The sequence below is a fragment of the Pteropus vampyrus genome, unplaced genomic scaffold (genome assembly GCF_000151845.1).
Source record: "Pteropus vampyrus isolate Shadow unplaced genomic scaffold, Pvam_2.0 Scaffold294, whole genome shotgun sequence".
In the NCBI taxonomy this organism is placed as follows: Eukaryota; Metazoa; Chordata; class Mammalia; order Chiroptera; family Pteropodidae; genus Pteropus; species Pteropus vampyrus.
Window position 1 is genome coordinate 586,390 of NW_011889075.1, and position 15,338 is coordinate 601,727.

Here is a 15,338-nt window from a genome sequence, read left to right on the forward strand (position 1 = left end):
ATTTCAGTAGTAGCCATAAAAACATAATAGAAAAGGTAGATGTGAGGAGACAATATAGATATGTAATTTAGAGGCCTTTAAGCTGATTAGATTTGAGAGACAAATAGGAATCAGGAGATGACCCAGAGTTTCAATTTGGATAAATAGGAAAGGAAGGAATCAATAATGGGGGGTAGAGGGAGGGTGGGGGAAGTAGAAATCATTTTAAGGGGAGGCACACAATTTGATTTTTCATTTGTGGTAATGGTTTATCATCCAGTCAGTCATCAACCAGAAAGAGTTCAGAAGTTTGAATACACTGCTTAGGTCAAATGTTGGGCTGGACAGAATTTTGAGTATTCTATGAGCTGAAAGGCTAAGATCGATAAGGCAATTCAGGGAGAAGACACTTGGGGTAAAGGCAAACCCTTGTCACACATCTGTGTTTCAGTGTTGGAGAAGAAAGAGAAACTAGCCAAAAAGAGAAGTGCCCAGAGAAGTGGAGAGGAAGCCGAGCTGGCGCAGGATCACGGGCTGCAGGAAAGATGCTTCCAGTGCACAGAGAGTGGCCAATGACGTATAATTTGTACAAAAGTTGAAGAAGTTAGGACTAAGAAAAGGTCAAAGGTTTGGGGCGTTATAAGAGTGACTGGAGTATAACATTTGAGCAAGCAGTTTGGGTCAACCTGAGGGGACAGAAATTCTGCTGAAAGGAGGTTAGTGAGAAAGTGTTCTGGAGTGCAGATGCCATTTTTAATACCCTTGGCAGTAACAGGAAAGAGAGAGAGACATGAAATTTTTTGAAGGGTAACGATATCCAAGGAGGATTTCTTCGACTCATAAGTGGAAAAGTCCTACAGAGTCTATCTGACCCCTTGAGGCCCACAACGGTCCCATGGAAAGGAAAGCAAACTCCTTCTGTGGGAGCTTCCGGCCACACACACCTGTGGTCATTTCACATGAAAACAGAGCCGACAGTACTTTTGAAAGGCTGAAGATGTAACCATTGCATAAGGCCATCTGTGAGGGTGAGGTGGGGAGAAAGGACTGACAAAGTAACCTCTTCTCTGCCACTAGCCTGAGGGCCTTCCTGCTGAAGTGCTCTTCACTGCAGCACCCCCTCCTTCTCCCCTAAGAAGCCCTCTCACTGGTGGGAAATCTGTCATAATCAGAAATGAGGGAAGGGGACGGCAAGGTTAAGGACCTGGGGCAACCAGCGACAGAGGGGATGGGATGAGGCTGGGACACACCACCAATTTAAAAGCATTTATTTTCTCAGCTGCTTTTCTCTGTGAATTTATGCTACAAAATCCACATCATTTCCTCTTTCCTGAGCATGAATATAATGGCACTATTTGGTTTAACTGATTGAGAAGGACTGACATTATTACTATAATAACCACCATGATATGGGTTTCTGCCTTAAAGTATGGGCTGGTTTACAGTCTGAATATACCGAATATATTTATAAGTTCTCAAGCACACTTGGGAAAATAATGATTTTTTTTAAGCCATCGATGCTATTATCAAATTTGTGACACTGAGATAGACTCTTCCATGAGATTCTCCAGAAACTCCACCATTTAGATTTTTTTTTTGAAGACTTCAATTATAACACACTTAACCAAGCAACTTATTATAAGACATTCAGAAATTCTTGTTGGCTGAATACACACTGAGCCTTAGATACCATCTAACTGTGGACATGTTGTGGATCTGTGCAGTGCTTTTGAAATGTTTATCAGTGCCTCCTCCTAAGGATGCAGATGTTATTGTTTACTGTCTGAACTTATTTTAAGGAACAAAACCTGCGGATGCACTTCCTGTTATAATACTACCTAGGCTTTATTTAATAGATTGCTCTTGTATTCATAAGATGCTTCCACCTGCATTATCTCATCCACACTGTGTTTTTCAGATAGGTAGGGGAAGGAAAGAATTTTTTTTTTTCTTCAGAAAGAAAAGGGAAAAAGATGAATTAGAGCTGTGTCTAGGTTATGTTGCTCCATCAGATGCTGATGTTGTTACATCTTCCCGAGCTGCACTGGTTAATATTTGTCAAAACCACAGTATTAACGGTGTCATAATCAAGCCATTCATAGATCGCAACCCAGCCCATACGACCTGTGTCCCATCTCACAGATGGGAATGAATGGCAGAGATGCAATTATAACCCACATCCCTAATTCTCACCAGAACACTTTTTCACAGGGAGCTGCTAACACGGTCCCCTGACAATCAGAAATCCCCAGCTCGCGTTAATGAACTCTCTAACTCTCTAACTCTCTCTCTCTCTCTCTCTCTCACACACACACACTCACACACACACACACACATACACACACACATCAGATATGATGTTAGAACAGCTAAAGAGGGAAATGAGGACGTGTCTTGAAGTACTGAACCAATATATCCTAATAGTTCCTCAGTCGTGTCCCCAGCCAGGGACAAAGAAATTGGCACCAAAATAAAGGATAAGGGAAATGCAAAACTTTTTTCTTAGGAAAAAAAAGGAAAATTCTAATTAGTGCTAAAAACACCCACCCTTCCGTCTGCCCAGTGTCAACCAACTTCACTGAAAATAAAATTATGGGCTTCCCCTTGTAAAGTGAAAATGGCTATTGAGTTTATGGGGCTTTGTGTCCTTTGTTTTCTTTGAGTCAAAAGTATGTTCTCTTTTCTTTAAATTTGGGAATTTAACGTTTTTAATGTTGTTAAAGTTATCTAGGACTAAGATTTGGAGCACACCTTACTTTTCCCATGCTATTTCACTTATCGCTTATATCTTACACAATAGCTGCCCTACTAGTAGCATCTTTTGGTTGGAGAGCCCGACAAGGAGTTGGAATCGTGACTATGTTGACTGGCCTTTGCCACCTCTGCCTGTTCTTGAGAAATTCAAGAACTTGGATAAGGAGACATTTAGATCCTCTTTCATTTCAGGACTGCCTGCTTCCTCCGTGACTGACATGCCAGTCTATCACAAAAGCAACAAGCTATCACCTCCAACCTGGCTGACTGATTATACAAGAATCTGACCAGATAAAAACAAAACACTCTGGAGCATCTGTTTCTTCTCAAAAAATCCTCTTCTATTTCTCATAGGAACCCAGCGCCTGAGCAAACATTCTCTCTTTAACCCTTACTCAGTCACCAGTGGAAAGTACAAGTATCAAAATGTTACAAACAGGGAAGCCGGGGGAGAGCTAAACTTTCCTGCTATTTGCCTGAGATTAAGCAAATGAGCAGTGCCTGGAAGAGAACACAGCCTTCCCACTTCTGGGCCAGTGAGGCAGGAAGCACTGGACGCAGCTGGTCCCTCATGTGTCCCTTGCTCCAACTGTATAAATCAAACCCTTGAGCTGCCTGGTTATGAGGCTTCAAATAAGCATTGTGTTTTTATGTGCTTTGCGCTTTCAAACTCCATGGACCAAAGGGACCAGAATTTTGATATTTCCCCCCCACTGCCAGGATGTCATTCCTAAATTAAGACAAATTCTGACTGAGTCAAAAAACGCCAATTAGTTGGAAATTTCTGTGCAGTTGTTACCAGAACTTACTTAATCTGAACTGAGTTTAAAAATTAAGTCTTACTCAGAATTAGTCGGTTTGTAGTCAAACTTTTGTGTGAGGTATTTGACAGAAGAAAATGGCTACTCGAATAAAAAATAAGTTGGCAACGTTTCATAAAAATTTTCTCATTCAAGAGGCACACCCCAAACCCCTTCAGTCACAAAGGTGGAAAGGTATTTATCTGGTGCAGCAGCTGAGCAATGGGGCTCGGTTAACTTCTCCTCATCTCAGTGCTGTCATCTGGAAGATGGGATGACAGGAAGAGGGAGGTCATGTGGGCAGAGTGCTTAGAGAGCGCCACGAGGGGCACTGTGAGGGCCCGACGTTAAGAACCAGCCAAGATCATTCCTTCCTAAACATTCTATCATTTAAATTAAAGGAGGAAAAAAAACAACATGTCGACTAAGTAAGAGATAAGATACGTTTAACACAGACCTGGGCTTGATGCAGAGAAAAACCATGCCGGAAAGCAACTGGGTGGACAGAAGCCAAAATATTTTTTGTCCTCTCTGCTCTTCTGCAGAATTTAATAGTTCTGAATGAATGCAGTTCACTTCCTAAGCTCTCTGTAAAGACTAAATGATTTCAACCATAAGCCAGCATGTGTTTAGCTTGCCTCACAGCCAGTCTGAGCATTACACTGACCTCATACCATCCCTAACTGACCTAGACACAGTTCAATCAATCAGAGAATAGCAGGGAAAATCTTCTTTGGAGGTGCTATGCTCTGCCAAGTCACTGACTCCTACAATCAGGATTGATTACAAACACCCAATTATGAGGCATTTGGAACCTGATCTGAACACTAATCTTGTCTCTTGTTTTTCAGGCTTAATGATCAGCTTTGATGAATACTACACAGCAATTAGTTAAGTTTATTTTGTAGGCTCCTTTACAAGCGCACACACACACGCACATATGTGTTTGTGTGTGTGCTTCTGCCGAAGTATGTCAGCATGCATGAAGTACCAAGTTTTAAGCTGGAAAGAATGGAGCTGAGAATACGCATGCTGGCTGAAGGCATATGTCTCACTTGGATCAATTTTTAAGTGCCTGCTCCCCAAAGTGAAATCTGGAAATGCCGTGCACATGTTGATTCAATCTGATAAGCTTTCAACTAACCTTTTCTTTTAGCTCCTCATAAAGGTGGCGTCTTTCAAATTACAGGAATGCCTAACACACAAACAATCTTGTAATACTCAAAATTCATTAGGATCAAATGTGATTGCTTATAGTAAGAAATAATAAAGAAAATTAATTTTATTAAGCACATGGGGTTCTGCTCAAATTAAATCAGTGCTAATGGAGGAAAAAATCAAAAGGAAGAAAGTAGATAATTATCTGCTTGAGCAGCGGCTGAGGGTACTGCAGGCGGGCCCGCAGTTGTTCTGAGAAGGCTTCATTCTTAGCCACTCCATGGTTTTATAATTGAATTGAGCTTGGTGGTGGCTCCTCTCACACTGCCCATATCTGGAAGTTGCTTGAGCTCAAAACCAGCAATGAAAATACGAGGAAAAATAAAGCAAAGGAAGAGTTTTTGGAATTCGCCTTGCATATAAAGCAGGCTCCAGATTGAAAACTTGGTGCTTATTTTACATAACTGTAGTATATGCAACAAATACAAGATATTTCTACAGTAGTCACTGACAAAAATTAGAAAATGCTTCAGTAGGGCTGTTTTATTAATTAGAAAGGGAACAGAACACATTTTCCTATCTCCATTCCAAAGAATTTCACTATAGTGAAAGGATGTACATACAGACTTCTAAGACTATAGTTTAGTTTTGTCTAATTTTGAAATTTATAAAAATGGAATCACAAGTCAGGACAGTGGTGACCCTTGAGACCAAAAGCTAATGACTGAAAGGGACACGGGGGCTTCTTCCACCGAAGCTGGGAATATTTACTCTGGATTGGTTATATGGATGTGGTCATCTTGTAAAACTTTACCAAACTTTACACTTACTTTGTGTATTTTTCTAGACATAAATTATAATTAAAAGTACGTATACTCCTATAGTTCATATAGAAAAATGAGAGGTATTTTCGCATAAAATACTCAGTTTTCCATAGAGTGAGGTCTTTGTTTCTTTTGGTCTAAGTGATGCCCTAAAACACAAGACTGGGGCTAGTGAGGCACTTGCCTCGGACACAAAAGCCAAAGAATTTGCTAGTCAAGATAAATAAAATTCTAATGAAATTTTTAAAACTCAAAATTAATGCAAAAATCCACACTGAACAGAGTAAATAAAGTAAAAACAGAAAACTTTACTTAGGGAACTGAAACTTGAACTTACATTCCCCAAATTGCCAATAAACGACTAAGTGACCATTGCATAATTAAATTTGTAGGAAGAATTAGATTTGAAAAACAAAGGGCATATTAATTTTTATTCAGTGAATTTACATTCTATTAAAGTAAATGAAATGAGTGACGTTTCAAAGTTAGTAATAACTGAGGTAATTTTAAAAGTAGCATAAAAAGACAATTTATAATTTATTTTAACAAAATTCTCAAACTTGAAGTTCATCTCCATTTAATTATCAGTGTTATTAAACTTCATATGAAGTTACAAGAGCGAAATCTTCCTTTGATTGCATTGAAAAAGGAAGAAGACACCTACTATTGGTCATTGGCAAAGAAGAGATTACGAATTTCAGTTCTAGATAGTAAAGCATCTATACTCAGTTAGCCTTGTGTTTTGGTGAAATCCTACAAAACAGCACTGACAATCAGGCACTGGGTCAGAAACTTGTCAGTAAGAAGACCACTCCTGGGCTTTCTCCCCCCAACACTGCCACCTTTTTAGACTCTCTGGAGCTTCACATTCATTTTCTAAATGTTTTTAACCCAATGTCTGTGAAATCTTTATTGCTCCCCAGATGATGACATCTGATCTGAATGTAACCACACACCTCTTTGCTCAGCAGTATTTGTCACAAACCATTATAAATTATCATGCTGATAGGTTGCATTGCTGGGAAACCGGAAAAGTTCCATAAATTCTAACTACTGTATCAATGACATTCTTGTTTATTATGCAGGTATAAAGTTTTACGAGATTCAAGATGTCTGCCTGACCACCGAAGAAAACTTAAATGGAGTTAGACCTGACTAGCTCCATGTAAACACTGAAAATCATTACAATGTACAATGAACACTGCTTTCTGAGATACACTCAGAAAAGGCAGGTCACTTTCTTTTCTGCTTTTAACTGTGCTTTGACATTTCACAAGCATGGAGGATTTTGCTGGTGCAAACAAGAAAAATCATCATTCTGTCCATTTCCTTAACACCTTCTCATCCTCTTAGAGCATTTTCTTAGCCCCCTCTTTTATATCAACATAACAATAAAACCGGGCAATATATCTAGCTAGAAATCCTAGCACCAAGTTAGCCCTGCAGACAGATGCTCTACTTACTGCTCTGCTGAATGACTGATTCAGCACTTTGTTCAATAAAAGAATTCAGGGAGTTATAATATTAAATTTTTGATGCTTATTTGTAATAAAGCCAGACTCCATGGTGTATTAAACATAGATTGTTGCATTTTAAAACTGTCAGGCACAACTTGCATATTCATTTTCTCTAAGGAAACAGCCCCCCTTGATATGTACTGTAAAAACTTATTATAAGGTTAAGTCCACAGTTTATGTAAGTACTGGGTCAGTCTTGGTGTTATTCACATGAAAAGTTGTGATAAGTCACATAACTAAATAAAATACCTTTTGTTGTATTGTTAAAATTACAAAATAGTTTTAATTTAATTACAAATAAAACAGTAAAATTTAAATAAAATAGTTACTTCTACCAGAACTCATCTATTTAATTACTCAGCCATCCCTACATCTAATGGAAAAATAATTGTTTATTTGGGTTTCAAGGATGTTTCTCAATAAGCAAATGTGCTAAGGAACCAATTTCTCAAGATTTTACATGGTGAAAGTTAACTATACAAATACTGACAATTTCAAGAGAAAACGCAGGGTGTATTATATTCAGATCATCTCATTACTGAATCAATATATTTAGTTTAATAAATGCTTAGTTTCATATTTCCAAATGTTCTAACAATCACCAAGTTTTTAAAGATATCATAAAATTGATAACTTCCTTTGAGGGGAGCTTTTAACTTTTCAAGGGGGGTCTCACATCCACTACTTCATTATCTACTACATGTAACTTTATGACATTGGTACAACAGTACTTTTTTACTGCTTTTAGACATATAATATAGACATATTATATACCTCAAGACAACAGCTTGTTCTTAAAAGGAATGATAACTAAAAGCTTACCAGCTCTCCGAATGTGTTTTTCAAACACAATTTTGGAAGTAGCCCAAACGTAAATTACAAAATAAATAAATAAATAAATAAACAAATTAATTAATTAATTGATTAGAAAACCACCAGAACCCCCCAAATTATGTTTTTTTCACATCTAACATAAACTTTTGAAGTCTATGAATTTGTTTTTCCCAGAGTTTCTGGTGGCTTCCATCTTTTCCTAGGAAATTCTAATCCCCTGTAGATTTTAAAGTTATGGATTCTTCTCACAGTCTTTATAAAAGGAAGAATTGTGCCACACTTGCAGGATTTCAACTACAAATTTCAACAATGACCAAGAATTATGTCGACTAGCCTGGAAAGACAGTGACTGCAATGTCTTAAGTTGGTCTTCCTATATATTTTTTGGAATTTTCACTGATAAAACAAACGATCAGGTAGCAACACTTCAAAACATGGCACAAAAATATCAGCCTTTCAAGGCTGGCCAGGAGATGGCACCTTCACAGAAAGAATAAACCCTCAGTTACTACAATTAAGAAACCATCTTACTCAGTAGCATTAAAAAATTTTTTAAATCTCACCATCGCAATTACAGAAACAATCTTCTTGGCCATTTCAGTTTCTTGAATACCTTGCTAATATCACTAAAATTGTTGCTTCCTAGAAATTATAATTATCCTTTTCCTTATCATCTTAAAAAAAAAAACTAAAAAGTACTCCCCTACTCCCACCATTTGCTGCTTCACATCACGGTATGGCAAATAATTACTTAAGGCTTTCTGTGTGCCAGACACTGCGCTAAGCACTTCACGTATATTAACTCACTCAGCTGGCTTCCGCTTCTTACACATCTGCTCTAGTTGTGCGCTGGAGCTGGCTCCCACCAGCTATCAAGAACCAACTGTACACATCTCTTTGCAAGTCTGTGTCCAGTGACATCACATGGGTAGTTTGAAATTGGCCATTGAGGGAACATTTATACTACAGAAACTGGCAAATATCACAAATCAGGATTTGACCTTCCACCTCTCATGATCCAGTTGTTAAACATTTATTAGCTCACCACTGCTAATAACTAGTGACTATTCTGAACTCTTAAACTATTATATTAAACATATATGTGGTCATGATTTTCATGTCAGGATTTAGTAAACATGAGTTTATTGAAGTTTAATAGCACCTTATTTTGGGGAATAATGTTATTACTTGAGTATGGTTTATTATACTTTTTAAAAAAATCTCCTATAGCAGTTTAAGTATTTTCAAAAAGCAAGAATAAAATAAGATAAAACGAAATAAAGAACATATCTCTAGTTGTCTAGGTGAACTCCCTGTTTCCTAGCAGTCACTGTAACTCCATTAATGACAACTTTTGCAGAAGATTAAAAAGTCAATTTAATGCCCTAAAGCACTTCTGAATCACAGAACAAAGATTAAATTAGAATTGGCATAATTTTATTGCACTGTAGTGTATGTTGAATATTTGGAAACTGATCAATTGCATATGAATGCATGCTAATTTTCCAGGTACTAGAATGTTGAATTAACCAGATGACCTCATTTTCCTGACTGTGAAAAACTAGTTAACCTCACCAACTCAACAGGTTGGGGAGGACTTCCTACACAGGTGGGAACAGTTTCATATTATTCTGTTCTTCCCTGAAAGGGTGGCGTTTGCAGATAAAATAGTTTTTGAAATGAATGTGCCTGCATAATAATGCTTATATCCAGTGAAAGTAGTAACCTACATACATTGTATACAATTATATCAAACTGACTCGTTTGAAAACTTGGGAAACATACCAGTCTCTGAGATATAGAATTTAGATTTAAATAGATTATTTTACTTTGCTAAAAACTATTAATATATCTAAACTTCATTAAAGATTGATATTCAGGTTCAAGTCTCTGGAGAATACATAATGAGCAGCATGGAAGAATGAGATGATGTAGACAAGACAGAGATGGTTGGTCCACAGGATGTCCAGAGAGAAGAGTATATCTGGATTTTTGTGGACTACTGCCAGCAAGGTTAAAACTTACTTTGCATACTGTGGAAAGCTATACACGAGTTCTTTCACATAAAGTAAGGAAATCTAATTTAGACTGTCTCTACAGTGAGAAGTTTTTCATAATAATGAAATCTGGCATAGTAACTTAACAATGCTTAGTAATTTAACAATACAAGGAGATAGTAAGACTAAAGCAGACAGATGAAACACTGATTCATATTTGAGTCCCATTGCATTCATTGTGCATTAACAATTATTTTCAGCATTTTCCGTAAGAGATTTGCAATCATTAATCTACCATAAAAAAACCTCCTCATCCAATTTACCCCATATTCCTTACTTTTTTCAAGGACAATTTGTTTTTCTTACATCAAACTCAATAAGATACGGTTCTTAAATCACAAAATGTGCCACAGATTTGTTATAAAATATTCAACTTCACTGTCTATCCATGCATATATGTTAGTGTCTCACGATACCTCATAAAAACCCAAGTGAGAGTTTAGCTTTATAGTTCCCTTTTCCAGGAAAAAAAGAGAAACATGTATATAAATTTAACAAAAGAGTTTCCAAACCAAAAGTGTTAACAGGAAAAAGAATATGAGCGATTGCACATTTAAATATAATCTTCCTAGTTTGGGGAACTCAGAAATCACTTAACATAATTTAATTTCCATTCCATTGACATATGATCTGGCCTAGATTGGAATCCCTCCTGGATCCATTTATATCCCAGATTGTACACAGACTGTCGTCTCCCTTAGACATGCATGACCACTAGATGGTGCTGTGGTGCCCTGTTCAAACACGTTCCACTTACTTGCAGTCTCGGTCCTCCAAATCAAAGTGAGGGTTGAAGTTGATCATAATTCTCTGGTATGGTTCGGGAGCCTGAATCAGCCATTCACATTTTTCACTTGGGTGATAAGAATGAGGATAACCAGGAGATGTAAGGTACCCGGGACTTTCAATTTTTATAGTATCGCCACATTTATCTGTAATAAAAATAACATTTAAGTAGATCTTTTCCTGACAACTAGTTAGGTATTCTAGTTTGTATTCAAATTACCGACTATTAAACATTCCACAATTTCTTAGGGGAACTCAACTCCGAGAGGCCCCTTGCAGGTCCTTCATGTGACGCTGACAGCAACACACCACCAAGGACCGCTCTTTGATCCCAGGAAGGCTTGGCTCAAGAGGAAAGCGGACTGAGCTCTGAAAGTACTCGACCCCCATCCCCCACAAACTTCTGTCCCAAGAAAAAGGTCTAATAGCATTAAAAACATTAAATCCCCTCAATGGATGTTAACATGGTCCTCAGGGAGCTTCTGCTAGACTTAATTATCCCCCAAGAAGTGTAATCACATTAAGTAGCAAGTTCTAAGTAGAAGGTGACTAAATGATGCCATTCGACCCCTTGTGTAGCTTTTGATGATAAGCCTGGTCTTTGTCATTGATCAGTGGAGATTGTCTTCCAAGACAAACCTTTTCTGTTGTTGTTTTATCTACCCATAAACCTGAGTGATTTTGAGTTATCTCTGCTCTTGAGATCCAGATGACATGGAACAATGTATATTTGGCGAAGCAGAAATAATTCTACTCTACTGCTCTAAGTTGCTCAGGCTTGGAGACCAGATCAAAGTAACTGGGCAGAAGGAAAAATAAATAGCCACACAGCATTGATTCCAATTACTAACACGTTGTGGGGGAGGTGGGGGAAGGAAAGAGAAGAAAACCCACCACACTGAGGCCTGGTGTCACATATGGTAAGCCCCATTCTCACCTTCTGGGAAAGGTGAGCTAACTAGTTTTGAACCTTCATTTCAAAAATCCAAATGCTAAAGTGATTCACTAAGAGCCAAATAAACCAGTCTCTGAGTTGCTTTCTTGTTCAGCGTAGATTTTTATTGTCACTTTTTATGATAGATTTCACACTGGAGAGCCTCAGCCTGAAAAGCTGCCACATTTATTGGTGCTTAATTTTGAGCAATAAAAATTCAGTGTATAAACTATGTAAGAGGAACAGGTATGAAAGCAGTGAAATATGTAAGCCTATCAATCACAAATTTTCAGTAATGGTATATATAGATTTTAATATTGCATCTAATAGATTCCCTGTGGAAAGAGAATGGCATTCTTTGCTCTCAGCATGAATTTATAAATCTACAGAATTTTATTACAGGAAAACCAGGTCAAATGGAAATGAAAGATGAAGTGCACATCAAAAATGCATAAAGCTACATGCATTACAGAAATCATTTCCCATAAATTAAAAAGAAGACAATATAAATTATATTGTTTTTCTCAATTGCTAGGTGTTTCTGACTCTGTTTCTTAGAGCAGTAGTAGCCTCATTCTGGTTTCCTTTGCTTGGCTTTTAAAAGCTTAAGGTTTGCCAAGAAGAAATTATGTTGCAACTGGAGTTCAGAATCTCAGCTAATGATCATACTGGACTCTGTTGTGTGATTCTACTCAGGCTCTTGCATTATTTTAAATGTGCAGAGAACTTGGAAAGTGACCCCATCACATTAAGTCTCTTCCAGCTCTGCACGAACATCATGGCAGAGTCTGGCATCTGTTAGAGGAATGAAATAAAACAGCACTGCTTCTAGTCACTCGACAGAGTCACTTCAGAAGACATTTAGGTAGACTCAGTACCACACCAGAGCTCTTTAATCTGTGACTTCTGAGAAAGTGACAGTGTAATAAGATAATGTGGACTGCTAGACTCCCTGGCTCTGTTCAGTCTCTCTAGCAGTTGATTAAGAAAGAGCAATTTTTAATGACTCTGAACCATTAGCCCTAAATAAGGTTAATGAATTAATTTAGCAGACACTGGTACTCAGAGGAGGCGGACATGGCTTTAAGAGGTCTGCTGAGTTACAGAGGCTGTGGTCACGGCAAGCGTAACAACATGCTTTAACCAGTCAAGCTCACTAACTGAAGCTCAGGTTCTTAGCATTCCCCTGATTTCTGCTAAGAAAAGAAATTATGAATATATCTATTCATATGCACATACACACACATATATATATACACATGCACACACACATATATGTGTGTGTATGTATTTATGGAGTTCACAACCTAAAGTCTGAAAGCTATTTGCATTAGGTTTCAAATCAATTCTGCAAACACCTCTGCTACTGATTTAATCTCAAGAGTTGAGGAGGGTGAGTTGCTGTAATTTTTAAAGTCTAACCACTTGAGCTCTTTCAGTTGGAGGAGAATGTTATTTCATCCCCTACCAGATTATAGAAATATGCCACCAACTCAGGTTCATTAATAAATTGAACTCCACATTCACAAATGAGTGTGTTTCTAAACCTATCTTTTAGAACACTGCTTGGTAGCCATGGGGTGAAATCTATTGCTTCTTAGAACACTGCATGGTAGCCATGGGGTGAAATCTATTGCTTCAATCACAAAATCTCCAAAAAGCATATTAGAGAGATTAACTTCCATCATAAAGACATGATTTAAATTCCTTAGTCTGAACTCCTTCCACTCGTGGTCTCTTATTAAAACAATATACTACAATAAGTAGTGGATGGTCTTTTCTTCTAATTACTTTGATTGAAATCTAAGCCAGATAAAAGTAAATATTTGATAATTAGTTAATAATAATTGCTGAAGGCTTACTGTAAAGATAATTTCATACCCTTGCCTTCACCTAGTTCACAGGGTAAATGAAACATGCCTACGACCAAATAGCATTTTAAAACACATTAATTAGGTTACAGTATACTGTTTATAACGCAGCACAGTCTTTCATTTACTTAAGAGTGTAAAGCTAAGTGGACGCTGCAGCTAGGTTAGGGATTTTCAGATATCCTGATGCCTTACACTGTATATATCAGGTTCCTTTATTGACACTATGTAACTTTCATTCATGCTTTCGACGGATTTGGGGATGATTTACAAAGGCGGAGGAGGAAGTTCCATCAACCAACAAACCACTATCTCTTGCAGGCACCCACCAGAGGAAATAGTTTTAGGGGAGCTGTAAGGGAACCAGGAAGTTCTCATGGTAAAGCGTTCATCAACTTTCTACAGCCATCAGATTTTTGAAAGGGAGTCTCATCTAATTGCCTTTGGGAGGAAACATTATTAAGATAATTGGTGTGCTGATATGCGAAGGTACGCACGCTACCTTGTAACAGAGGTAGGAAAACCACCACAGCCAAACCACCAACTTCAGGAGGGAGCCCGAGGACTTTAAATCTTCCTGCCCCAAACAGACTGATCTTAGTTCTTTATTTCTCCGCCTGGATAAAAGTTTCCTTTGCCTGGGAAGTGGCTATTCCAGGTTCATCCCGGCAGCGCTGCATGAATCTTGGCTGAGCGGGAAGCCGAGCCCCGGCCGGATCCCGCAGCCGGGGAGTCCCCGGCGGGCGCTGTCACGCGCGCCTCCGCCTGTCACTTACCGTTGCGAAAAGCGCTGGCCGGCGCGAGGGCGAGGGCGAGGGCGAGCGCGGCGCAGAGGAGCGGCAGCCCCCTCTCCATTCTCCCTTCGCCGGATCCACGGGGAGACTCGGGAGAATGAGGACGTGCGGGCAAAACAGAGCAAAGAAGGGAATCTAAACGATCCGAAGCGCTCCAACTCCGCCTAGAGCTGTAAAATCCTCAGTCCGTCTTGTAGAAAGGAAAGCGGCGAGGCAATGCCTTGAACCGAGAGCAACGCTTCTCTTTTTGTGTCTCAAGTCGCCTGCATCCTGTCATTTAGCTCCGGTTTCCTCTCTCTTTTCCCACACTTGTTCCTTTTCCAGGAGCCACTGCCCGGGCCAAGGCCCAAAAAAAAAAAAAAAAAAAAAAAAAAAAAAGGGTGGAGGTGGGGGGAGGAGGGAGGTAGGGAAACACACAAGCCAATTTCCAGAAAGAAAAAAAAAAATCTGGCTTGTCTCTGGACCCGTTGGAGCCGAGGAGCTGGCGCCCAGGGGAGGTCCGGGGTGTCTGCGCGAAGGAGAGGAGCAAGCAATGAGAAGATGAGCGGGAGACAGAGGAGTTTCACCAACTGCACCCCCTCCTCCCCCACCTCCCGTCCACCCCCTCCCCTCCGGGAGCCCTTCCCTCGCTTCCTCCCGCCCCTCTACCCGCACTGGCTCGCTAGTCAGTGTCTGACAGGAGACGGGGAGGCACAAGTTTCCTTGGGTGTGCTTTCCCCACCGTCTGTCCGTCTCTCCCGGAGGCCCTGCAGGGATCTCTACAGGAGGAAGGCGCTGGGGTCTGCCCCCAGGGCGTTTGTGCTTCGGGTGGGGGCCGGCGACAGGGTTGGCCTGTCCTACCTCCGCTTGCTCGCTTGGGACGCCCGGGGGGCAGCGGGCAGCTGGCGGAGGATCTCCGGGATCTAGCCGCCCGGAGCACGGAGCGCCCGGGAGGTGGCGGCTGCTCCTTACAACTCCGAATCCCCGGCGGGTGTCTGCCGGGGGAGGAGCGCAGCGCCAGCCCCTGCCATTCCCAGCGGTGCCGGCCCGA

At 39.7% G+C, this 15,338-nt stretch overlaps 1 protein-coding gene across 4 annotated transcripts in view; it reads right to left on the reverse strand.

The window, feature by feature from the left end:
- The window catches only part of NRP1 (neuropilin 1), a 133,144-nt gene extending 118,485 nt beyond the window's left edge, over positions 1 to 14,659 (reverse strand). For 2 of the 4 annotated variants that reach the window (XM_011376323.2, XM_011376320.2), the window contains exons 1-2: positions 14,291 to 14,658; positions 10,681 to 10,855 (exon numbers count right to left, since the gene is read on the reverse strand). In XM_011376323.2, coding sequence (XP_011374625.1) covers positions 10,681 to 10,855; positions 14,291 to 14,369 — 254 coding nt within the window. In that variant the 5' untranslated portion in view covers positions 14,370 to 14,658. Of the gene's footprint in view, positions 1 to 10,680; positions 10,856 to 14,290 lie in introns of all 4 variants that reach the window. The other 2 variants (XM_011376322.2, XM_011376321.2) reach the window with 2 other exon arrangements.
- Positions 14,660 to 15,338: the final 679 nt, after the last annotated feature.